Below are 12,667 nucleotides of genomic sequence, written 5' to 3' on the forward strand. Positions count from 1 at the left end.
AAGTGCATACACAAACACTACTATTGTGTCAATAATTACTGGACCCAATTTAATTGGCTAGCTTGGTAGGCAAGACTATTCCAATGTAACTTGATATACTAACTTAACAATTAAAGGTGAACTAGCAGACTTTCCACGAATGTAAAATCACAAGCCATTACAAGACAATAACAGTATCATACAACAACAAAGACAACAGCTTTTCCAAAACAATTTATGGACTGACAGTTTTTATTTCATTAATTGTGACATGACATTGACAATTAGAAATTGTTCCCTGTACATATGGACTTTATTTTGTTATATGTGACTGTGACTCAGCGCATTTTTGAGACTGACATCCAACCACCAACTTCTTCCTGACCTAGATTTTAAGACTCTAGAGATCTTCCTGAGTCCAGGAGTATGTTATTCCACATTGTTCCATGGAGCATATTTATTCTTCGAGCGCCTGAGCTAACTACCTTAGCCCTGGATCAGAGGCTTGAGCAGGATAATCCTTCGTCTGGCCTCCCCCTCCCCCACCCCCGTTGTCCATGTTGGACTAAAAAGCAGTAACTGCCACATCCTTGGAAGAGAGCCACTTAGAAATGCCCTCCAAGCACCACTTAACACTATATCTCTCTTGATGGCGACCCTAACCACATTCTACCTTCAGGGGGAAAGGGAAACTGACCTCATACTTCCTTCTTCCCAGAGCTGACAGTATTGGAATTGGTTAATAGTATGTTTTAGACTCCTTATGTGGGATGGGTTTTAAAATATCATTATTTTTGTATTTTTCTAACCTCACCGTGATTACTTTATGTATTTGTTTTCATGTTCCACTTTAGGTCTCCGGAGCCCTATCCCTCTACACAGTTTAGTTGCAAGGGTATATTAAGCCATGGCTTAACAGCTGTCTATCCTCTGGTTTCTATAGTATGTCTTGAAGTGTAGACCTATTTGCTTAACCAACTACATATGTAAGTGTTAGTGGTTAAACCTTCAAATATTACTTGTGCTGTCAAGGAACTGAGGAGTAATAAGCAAATTCATTTGAACAGGAATTCCATGTTTGATACCTGCCGGCTTTTTGAAATTGTTCAGTGTGCCTGGAGGGTTCTCAAAAGCACCGGCACAATAAACAACACACAAACCTGTCAGATGTGACTCCTACATATAAGAGTTTTACTGCTTGAAGTGAAGTATTTGAAACAAACAACAAGACACACACTGTGTGCAGTGAATACATCGACATAACCGCTCTTTGCTGACTTTACTGCAGTGAGCTTTGTTCCCATGCTAGAAAGCAAGAATCAAGTTTGTGTATATGGAAAGTAACGTGGAATAAAGTGAAGGGAAAGGAATGTTTTGGTAAAGGAAAGGCTAGTTTTAAAAATAATTTTAAAGGATAAGTCGGATGTGCTCTGTAAGAGCTTTTGACTCTTAACTTGTGTAAACTGTCTTTGAAGGCATGTGATTTCAATCCACCTGTCTAACTAAGAAGTGTGAACACCAAAACACAGACCATGGTACCACTGGAAATCAATCATTACATCAAAATGGCTCTCAGTTGAAAACATATAAAAATACCCTCTTATAAAATATGTATTTAGTTAGCAGGTTATGGGGATTTTATTTTAAATTGCCTTATGAATGTATTTTCTGTGGCATTCACATTAAAATAATTACGTTTTACATTCTGACTCTCTTTCCCCCCATAAAAAGGGATTTATAACAATAATCTTTTATGTTTGTGTGAAGGTACACTATATATTATCTACAGGGAAAAAATACTAAGCCTAGATTCTCAAAAATAAACCCCTTACCAATAAAAAACCTACAGTAAAAACTGCTGATATAAACTTGGAATATTAACAAAAACATATGCTACCCTCATGTTTTGTTACATCTAGCAAAAAACAACACCTAGGTGCATAGATACTGTAGGTGCAATCTAACATGCCACAATCATGTAGGTTATTGTTATTTTAAATAGTGCATCTGCCAACCTCTTTGAAATGCAATCTGTTATTAGGTTTTACCACAACTTTGGTTTGTGAGTGCTTGTGATGTAGTGAGACACCCAAAGCCATTTTGACACATGATTGACAGTGATTCTCTTAGGGTATCCCACTTGAGCTTTACGCGACATCATTTCCTGCACCATCTGACCTAAGATATTTTTTCACATTGCCCTGTTTATGCCATTTTGCACTTCTCCTGAGAGCACCTGAGCTTCAGGGGGATAAGCACAAACATGCGTCACAGACACAGCTGATCCTCACTTTACAGTGTTGTTACAACAGCATCCTGGAAGCAGTCTGATTACTTATAGTGGGGAAGGAAATTGCCTTGGGCGTAAACAATTTAAGTCCAATGAGATACACAAAGGCCACACTGTCATCACTTACTGACACTAATAGTTTACTAATTGTTTAAAAGTATGTTTTTTTTTTCCACTCTTTCAAAAGGTTCACATAGTTTACCAATGTGGTGGATTCGTCCAGTTTATTAAGTTGTTATTGTCTACCTCTTCAATTTTGTCAAGTAAAACAAAGTATGTCCTTTATAAGAACCATTTCAACCCACTCTACTCCCTACTAAACACCTACTCATTCCCTCTCCCTACTGCCCACCTCCCCCTTACCCCCCTCCTCCTCCCACTCTACATGCAGATTCTCTCCCATCTTTTCTTCTGGATAATTATTGAGCATGCTGCCTGCTTGTTAAGCTTTCCAGGAGCAGGGTTGACCCACTTTGCATGTGGAGAGAGCCAGAGGGCCCTGAGTGAACAGCTTTGCTGTCTTAAATGAACCTCCCTGCCACACAGTAGGAAATATAACCCTTTCACTCACTGCAGGGGCTTGTTACCAAAGGAAGGGCGAAATGTACACACTGTTGCAATACTTCTTTATTGCAAAGTCTAGGTTTAAAAGCAAGTGTGACAGATGAAAACAGGGATTTTAGGGATATTTTGTCCCTGACCAAAACGTGAGATTTGGATCTCCACATCAGACATTACACGGAGTATTTTGAGTCAGCAAATAAATCTATTGGATACTTTCATTGACCATGCATTGTCCACATTTTGTTAAATCTTTTGAGAAGTCACTCATAAGATAAGACCCTGCCGAACAAACAACACATAATGGCATACAACATGTAGAGACAGTACACACAATGTAATACTGAAAATATCATAAACAGACACAAAGGCAAGACAGATGGTCATAAAAAACAGTATGGGGAAATATATAAATATATATATACTCATGTTAACAAGTTTTATAGGTCATGCTTTTACAAGTAGGTTTTTTTTAAAGAAGCTACCTTGTCTCTAAAAACGTAAATAAATACGATGCAAGGTTGCTCCCTTGAAGAGATGGCCACCCAAACTTTTGAGACTGTCCTCAAGCAATCTCCAGTAAGTCATTTAAGGACTTTGTGGTATATCGCATCAGGCGGTTTTAAAGTGGATGCTGTTGAGTCCAAATAAATTGTCACTGTAAGATGTTGCCTGAACCCTTTATATTCTGCATAGTATTGTGAAACAGACTTGATTTCAGTTGAACAATCTGTGTTTTGCTTTCAATTTCTTTATTTAATTAACATGGGTTTTAATAGACAGTTTATCATCCAGGCATCTAAGCATTTGAATGAGGATATCTGTTGAGTTTGGATCCCACTAAAACTCCACTTTAGCAATAGATAATGGGTTTCCATTGTAGATTCAACAAGCTGACCTGATGCCAAGCCCAGCTTTCACGAAGGGACGATGGGAACACCCTGCACCAATTATCTTATCTGCCCTGCATGGGCCGGCCAGAACTGAAGTGCTGCCAAACTAGCTCTCAGAACAATTATTGCCTCGTCATTCGGAGGTCACACACTGGGCCATCATAACCAATCCATCTTTGGCTTTGTCGATCGCCAGCAGCACAGTTCTCCATAAAAGCATGTAGTCCTCTTAGAAAATGCGGACCATTAGATACACCCCGTCTAGATACAAACCCCCATCTACGGAGAAATCAATGTCGGCCGATGGTGCACGACTATGTCTGCTTTGTGGCTAAGAGCTGCAAGGAGCCAGAGGTTGGGCTTAATTGATTAAGTATCACACCGTTTTTTTGAGATGATGGATTCAGGAATGAGACGACTCACCTTGGCCTCTTGCTTGTTTCTCTGACGACGATAACTCTGTGTGTAGATATTATTTATTTTTTCCCTTTCTACTGCAGGTAATAATTGGCCTTCGGTGTACATTCATTACAAACTACACAAAAATACCTGTGACAACAACGTTATTGTTACACAGGAACTGCTCTTTAAATGTGTGAATTAGTGGAATAAGAAGTGGAATGGGATATGGGGGAGAAGAGTGGGGGGCTTTGCATGAGGGAGGTAGAGATTTTAGTTTATGTCTGTAAATCTAGCCTCCATTCCATGAAAGACATCTATTTCCATTTCTCTGTTGTCCTTTTTTCAATCTCCCTTATACCCAATGTGCTACAATGGTTGTCAAGAATGTGTCAACAAATGTAATGTATAAGCTGCCATCAGTTCCTTAGCTCATAGTGTCAGTCCTGTCATGAGCGTTGTCGTTTAATAAGCATTTGACGTGAAACAGTGGTATGTTAACGATGAATTATTATGAGAGCCAATTGCGTGTTGTGGCATATTTTCCTTAATTATCACTCACCACCACTGCCACCACAAAAGGCGGATTGAATTGTTAACCCTCTTAAGTGTTTCATTTGGACACATGACAAAAAACTGCTAATCCGGAAGAGGATTTAAGAAATCATCCCTCTTCTTTATCTCTCTCGCCCCCCTCTCCCATCCATCTGTTTTTTTTTACCCTTTTATTGCTTCATGCGCTACTGAGGAACACAATAATAGTTGGGAGGTAAGACAGTAGTGTGTGTCTGTATGTCTGTGCATCTATGCATTCACAAATACTTCTCGTGTAGGACTGTGTGAGAGCAGCATGGCTCAATTTAAATTTTTATTAACAATCCGGTTACCTCTGTCTGTGAGACGGATGGCAAAGAGACCTGCCGGATCAATGTCATCATGCATCTAGCATGCCAAACAGCCTTGCCCATTGTGTTAACCACTTCCTATTCTCCTTTCCACTTCACTTCACTATACGATCACACACACACACACACACTCGCTCCCCCTCTGCCCTTTCTCACCAATCAGTGGGCTGGATGGAGATTGACAGCCCCATCAGCACTCCCTCATAGAGACAGGGACACGTCAATTGCCTTTAGAGACTGAAACCTAACCTTGAGCTAACATACCCTTGGGCTAAATGGGCTACTTAGTCTGGGCCAATGGATCTTCATATTTGGCACTGTTCGGCATGCTGCATTCATAAATACCAAAAGTGGCCTCTTTAAAAACAGAATTTACTGTATCTTGAGGAGTATATAAAATTACAGAAATTAATGTCTTCAGATAAAATGTTATGTTTCACAGCGGTGCCCTCAAAATATCAGTGGTGTTGCCGTAGAAACCCCCATTGCAAAATAAAAAAATAGATGAAGAGGTTAAACAACTTAGCAAAATTAGCTTTTGTCTAAATTTTATAAAGGTCATGAAAACTTCAATGGTGGTACTAACACATAGCTTTTTGGCTTTTTTCAAAACTGTAGGCCACCACAGAAGAGATCTGTATAATCTATTTAATGTCCTGGGGTTTGACTGTCAAAAACTGTCAGCTGAATCCTGACTAAAAGACAGATGAATCTTGTTTAAATCTGTGTGCAAGTATCTGACACCCACTCATGGACACCATGGATGGACAAACACACACACACACCATGGGGGTATTACATACACCCTGGGCAGACACTCAGAAACACACACACTATACGAGAGCAGGATTGTATGTGCTGTTGACCTGAGCATTAAAAAATGCTACTGACAGTCTCATAGAAAGAAAGCATGTATAAAGCTTCCTATCTCTTGGCCTTAAGCCTGTGTGTGCGTAATGCATGTGCACACATATACTGTAATTTTGCATGTCGATATACTTACCACTGTCCGTGTGTGTGCATGTGTGTAGACGCAACTGAAGAGTATGCCTGTAGGGGTGTCAGCAGAGGTTTAAGATATTCAGCTAGCTGTCAGCACTGACACATTTCTACCTCTGCACTGCTGCACAGATATGCAAATTCAGCTTCCCCCTAGAATGCAGAGCACTGAAACAGCTTCAATTTATACCCCCTACCACCCACCCCCTACCCCCACCCTGCTCTGATTCTTCTCTCACCACTCTCCCAGGCTTTCTGTTTGGTCTTGGCTGCTCTGCTCATGTCATATGCCCTCGACAAAGAAATAAGGGGAAATAATCCACCGAGACCATGAAGCACAAGTTACTGAGTCTCACATATGTAGATGTGTGCACTATACACACCGCACGTCCTTTCTCCAATGGCACTATAGTATTAGGATTGTGTGGGTGTTGTACACAAAGCACTTCTCCCCACTCTGCCTCTCACGAATTAACCATGATGCAACACTGATAGCCCTTACTGCCACTGGTGAAATGCAATTAGTCAGTCACCAAGCCTCTCCAAGAGGCTATCTCACCAGCACACGGTGTCATCAGTAATCTAGTCTCCGCCTAATCTAAATGCCAATGTCTATCCCCAGTGATCCATTGCAAGCCCACGGTACATTTGCATTCTAATTAGATGTGGGTAGGCGTCTTTTATGGTTCCTTCCCTAATAACAGGCAAGATTCACCTTTTCAGAGTCCCACAGAGGCTGTTAAAAGTAGGCTACACTTTATGATATTCTGTCCCTTTGACATTGAGGCCGCCAAGGAATTAAGGAACGCTTTGAAACCACCCAACGCAACCGCATGTCGCTTGATGAGACATTTCCTCAAACGTCACATTAATTCACGTAATGCGTTCACTGCATGGGAATATATAGAAGGGGTTCAGAGACCCTTTTGAAAACCACTAACCCTTTCTTTCATCAATATTCCCATTCTTATACAAACATATCATGAACATGCAAAGATAGATGTGTCACATAGGCAGTATGGTCTTTTTAATATTGTCAGTAAACCCATTGTTACAATCTTAAGAAATCTGCATTACTTTATTGGAAGACTATTCATGATGAGACACCACTTGTGAGCTGTGAAAACTGCATTGCTAATCATGCAAGTGTTTAGAAGGGTTTAAGTGTCCCTACTTTAGAATATTAGCATGAACAATTTGTGAGCTAACGATAGGATAGGATTCCTGCAAAAATAATAAAACCTCTAAATGTTGCTGCATTGCCAAAGGCATTCACGCAGGAATGACACAAGGATCCAGTTTAAGACCGGACAGCTTATTTGTGCAGTCTGCAGTCTGTGCTCAAGAACAGGATGACACACCATGAGCAACCACCATGAAATCACTTGAAACATTTTACGTAATCACAAATGAGACAAGGAACATGCCTTCGAAACAAACAACACCAGGCGTGAATCCAGTCACTATCATCTTCATCATTAAACATAATTAAAAGATGTCCATGTTCTTAACGCTGCACATGCTGTTATTCAACAAAAATCTCAATGAGAATCCCATTTCTGGGTGGGCCCAGGTTTAAATACAGGAATCGGTTGATCAAGGACAAATGCCATTTCCTTACATCACAGCGCACTGTATCAGAACACACTGCAACAAAGCGCTCAAGTCTCTCTCACGTTGAAAGCCTGAGGTGATTGATAACCAGCAAGGCGCCAGCCCCCTTCCAGGAATTACTCCTGGCTGCAGGAGGAATCTGCTCTCTCTGTTAGGGAACATTAGCTCGGGCGACCCTTGTTACTGGGAGATTTTTCACTCTTGTTGCTGTAGATAGCAGGTTGGTAAGATAGAAGCTGAGAATCATCGGGTAATCTCGGTCACTGGATATGGGTGAGAAGGAGGAAGGGTCATAGATGTCCATTTTGAGTTGTGGAAAGATAAAGAAGGATTTTGAGAAATTCTGGCAACCTAACAGATTCACATCCTCATTATTTTGTATCATCATATTTAAATGGGGTCATACAAAGCCTATGTTAACAACCTGGTGTCACGCCATTTGGGCATTCCAACTATGTTTTTGTGAAGAGTCTGTGTCATGTTTTAATCCATTCAGACTAACCTTAAATACTGCATTTATAACATTGATATCAACATGCATCAAATAGATGGATAGGATGGATGTTATTCAGTAAACAACAAGCCTACTCAAGTCTCACACATGGCACCGTCCTCTCTATAAATTCACCAGCCAGAGTGCAGGTTGCAGGAAGGGAATGTTAATTAGATGTGACTAACAGCAGGGTGGGAATCCAAGCTCCCCCCACCCAAACTCCCCTTCCCTCGCCATGGAAAGATTTGTTCACCTCAACTTTGCTGCAGCTGAGCTCCCTGGGGTATGTTTGGTATGTAGGATAGTTCCCTTTCTGTGTGCTATTGGCTGAAGATTGGCTCTAGATTAAAGACATGAACTAGATGTCCTATTTTTGAAAAGGGGTTCAATTGAGTTGCACTGACTCTAAATTTTGATATTTATTATCCTTGATATGTGTGTTTTGTCATTTTATGGTTTACATGGTCATTTCTCACATATCAGATCAGAGTGTTACATTATCTATAGCTATTTAAAGTTGCATATTAAATCCACCCCAGTGAATATGGATAATTCTCAAGATAGATTTTCTGATTCCTCACTAGGTAAAATGCATTCCTTGCAGACATAAAAAGCATAGCCCTATATTGTGATTATTTCAGGGTCAAGGGTAATGTAATTTAGTACGCTGAAAGGGGATCAATAGCTTTCTGGTTAATACTTTACATGCATCTATATTAGCTCTGTTGGGTTTCACTGAAAAATGTTTTTTTAAAGTTTGTATGCAATCAGAGTATGGAAGTTATTCACCGAACATTCTGTTTATTCAAATGGGAATGTATTTTTAAAATGGAAATTCAATATGCAAAGTGGCAATGCAATCCGCAATTCAAATGGAGTCAGTTGTCAAATTGCAATTCAATGTGCAAATTACAATGCAATCCTCAATTCAGTTTGAATTTGTTAAAAAATTATTGCATATCATATTGACAAGGTTTTTTTGACTCTTTATTCACATGACAATTCAATTTGGCAGCAAAACAGCGCCCCCAGTCAATTGCATAACCATTTACTTGTCATCACGCTCTTTTTGGGGCAAAATTCAAATGGAAATGCAATCTGTCAGTCCTCCCATCAAGGCGTTTCCACACCCGTATTCAGGAAAAGACCCATCCCTACTCTGCTTCTGATTGGTTGATTGGCACTGAAAAGCCAGTCATAAAGAGAAATGCTGCCGAAACTTAACCTAGCCATCAAAGGTAACAAGTACCAACCAATCAGAGGCAGAGTAGGGTTTTGGGGGGAAACAGACACACAGCTTCGTTGCTAACAGCATTATGGCGACGGAAGAACTTGTTGCAACGCTCACTGCCTTAGCAGTTGAATTGCCATTAAAAAAAAAGGGTCTATTAAACTTCCATAGTCAGAGTAGTGAGGTATAGCTACATGTCAATGTGCTTCCAGGCAGGCAGTGCGTCTGTGTGTGTGCACATGCTCTGTGGAGTGTATTTTACTGTCTTGATGATTGAGAGCTAGCCCTCTGTGAACACCCTGCACCTATTATACAGCCCCCTCCCCAGCTGCACTGTGAGGGCAATAAACCTCTCTACAGCAGGCCCCAAACAGAGTAGCAATCAATGGGAAATTATCTCAACCGATCGATGAGCCAGGCTTTCTATCTCTCCCTTTCCTCCCATTGTTCTTTCATTCTGTATGTATTTCTGCCTCTCTCTTTCTCAGTCTCTTTTTGCTCCGTGCCCTCTATACCGGTCCCTCTTAGCATCTGTTTGATGTCCACCTGATAAACACACTCACACACACACACAGACACCCACTTTGTTTCAAATATGCTCACACACACTCTTTACTGTTTCTTTCTCTCTCCATCTTTTGGCTCCTCCTCAAAAAGACTATGGCTCAGTACATCCAGAGCTATTAACTGTACCAGTCTGAACAGGCATTATCACGTCCTTAAAACAATCATCCCTGCTGGTAAAACACAGCTCTTACTCCAGCATTGGAGAGGTGTACTATTATCTCTATTTAATGCATTTCAACATTTTTGAAAAGTAAACAGAGTTTGATGTAAAAGCAATCGAGGTGAAAGGCCTAATCAATTTTAGGATTTTATATCACTTGATTTGTTTATTTAATCTTCGTTCAATAGGCAGTCTCAAGAGTTTTTGAATGCAAATTGTAACTGGCAGTAAGGTCTCCAAAATATGGTTGTTTATCTATTAAAGAATATAACACATTTAAATGCACTTTGAAATTGTTGAATGTTTTTGTACTATATTCTGCAATCACACATAAAAGAAGTAAGCTGTTTTGCTGTCCATCTTAAAACCAGTAAACACATTTTAGATCCCCTACATTTTCACCAGGATAAGTCACACTCCTTTTCTGGCTACAGCAAGATGCATTCCCTTTGCTGTGTAAGTTTTGCTCCAGGCATAACAGACAACACTTTCTGAAAACGCTGACAGTATTTTAGACAGTATTTTAAAAGATGAACAAACAGTGCTCCTTTCTAACACCTTGTTTACACTGCCACTACCCAGGTTCAGAGTTTAGTCTTAATGCGATGAGATGGATAGCAAACAGAAGTGACAACCACCAACGCTGCCAGATACACTTACATTATGTGCTTCCTAACTCACCCAGTGGAAAATACCTATTGTCAGAGCTAAAGTTTGGAATTAAAGTTCAAGAGTATTGTGTTCAATTGTTCACAGCTGGCTCCACACAGGTCATCTAATGCCCCTTTCACACCGAGAACAAGCATTGTACCTGCTATATTGAAGTGGGTCAGACCAATTGTCTGACCAATTCAAAACAAACATGAAACACCTGTAATTCCTTTCTTTTCCAGTTCTAGGTCTATTTGTTTTACATATTTATCTTTTCATACGTAGAACATGTTTCTAAGTAAGACATTATGTTTAAACTGTGTACTACAGATCTTGGCACTACTCCCAAAAAGATGGCTTGCTAAGCGATTTGTTAAGTGTTACATAAGGTGGCTGAAAGGCCACAAAAGTAAAGCCGCTCCTGTAAGATAAACAGCTACAAAAATGTCCTCAGGTTTCCTGCACTGGAGCAAGGCACTAGAACAGCTTGCCAAGTTTTATTGTCTTAGCTAAAGACCAAGCAACATTTTATATTTATCTTTCAGCTATAATCTCCTTGTGTATGAATCACTTAGTAGAACATGTTTTTCCACAAATTTTGCTGATAAAAATACAAATTACAAAGTTATTCAAAGCTATAGGAACAACATTATAGTTCATTGAATGTAATACCTTAATACAGCAGATAACACGAGTCAATCAATTCAATTCAGGAGATGGAAAATGACTATATGCTATCCAAACTGTTATTTATAATTAAATACAAAGTTTGTATTCCACTCTTATACAGTGTGAATGAGTGGACTGTGTCACCTCTTATCTCCTCTTTCCCAGGCTGTCAAATCATTTACAGGAAATTTCCTAAACAAAGCTCATTAGTACTACTGCTACAGCTTCATGTCAATATCATAGATGAGTGTCTATGAATTTCTTAGCATCATAGTTTAGAAGCTACATCTGCCTGGCTGAAAGACATGGATTAACGTCCCTACAGCTAAAGACAAGGGGTTAATCTCTGTTAGCAGTAGGATAAACAACCTCTCTGGCCTTTTCTCTAGCCAACCCCCCCTCTGTCTCGCCTATCTGCCGAGGCCGCCTCTAATCAGTGGGCCTTGAGCCCTCAGAAAGGTCACACTGTCCCTTTGATGGTACTTTGATTCATCCTTTCCTTCTCTCTCTTCCCTCCTCCCTTCCCCTCTCCCCTTATTTCCCCCCTCTCAAACACACAGGGAAGCTGGAGAGCCAACACCACCAGGGTGCCAAAAAGGGGCTGGTTCCATCGGCAGCAGTGTGAATTCGGAGAGACAGAGGAGGAGAAGAGTGAGATGGAGTGAGATTGCGTAGGCAGTCACAGCTGGAGATGAGACGGAGGTTGACAGAAAGAGAACTACAGACTCCAAACCGTCTGTCCCCTGTGTTTTCATCAGGATGGACTAGCATGTATAACTGCTTCAAAGCCAGCTACATCTAATCAGGGGTTTTACAGTTAAAGAAAGTGACAGTGGAACCAAATAAAAAAATAAAGCAAATATTTAGCCAAATTACATTGCCTTGAGCAGCTGTATTTTCTTCATTAATAAAAATAAGATATCTTCAATTTGTTTTTGCCTTTTACTGCCATATACACTCATTCTTTAATATCAAAATGTGTTGATCCCCTTTCTTGGTTTAATGAGGCAGCAAAGGCTAGGACATGCCATTTCTCTGGTGACGATAAAGTACCAATTGGCCATAAGAGCGATTAAGTCCCTGTTCCCTGTTCATTATTTCTGCAACAATGGCTGTCAGAGGCAGGCCTCTTGGATTCCAGGCCTTGGTGTGATTGAGAGTCCTCTTGGTGACAGCAACGTCTTTACCTCAGTGAGAAATGAACAAAGGAGCCAAATGAACACCATGACTCCATACAGAGACTGAGCCTGGGTAAG

General features: G+C 40.3%; 1 protein-coding gene across 3 annotated transcripts in view; it reads left to right on the plus strand.

The window, feature by feature from the left end:
* The window catches only part of trip4 (thyroid hormone receptor interactor 4), a 36,954-nt gene extending 24,615 nt beyond the window's left edge, over nt 1-12,339 (plus strand). For all 3 annotated transcript variants that reach the window (XM_084683059.1, XM_084683061.1, XM_084683060.1), the window contains exon 13: nt 11,972-12,339. In XM_084683059.1, the coding sequence (XP_084539185.1) occupies nt 11,972-12,036 (65 nt within the window). In that variant the 3' untranslated portion in view covers nt 12,037-12,339. The remainder of the gene's footprint in view (nt 1-11,971) is intronic.
* The last annotated feature ends 328 nt before the right edge of the window (nt 12,340-12,667 follow it).

Source organism: Hypomesus nipponensis, chromosome 19 (assembly GCF_054491055.1).
Source record: "Hypomesus nipponensis isolate SF chromosome 19, ASM5449105v1, whole genome shotgun sequence".
Taxonomy (NCBI): domain Eukaryota; kingdom Metazoa; phylum Chordata; class Actinopteri; order Osmeriformes; family Osmeridae; genus Hypomesus; species Hypomesus nipponensis.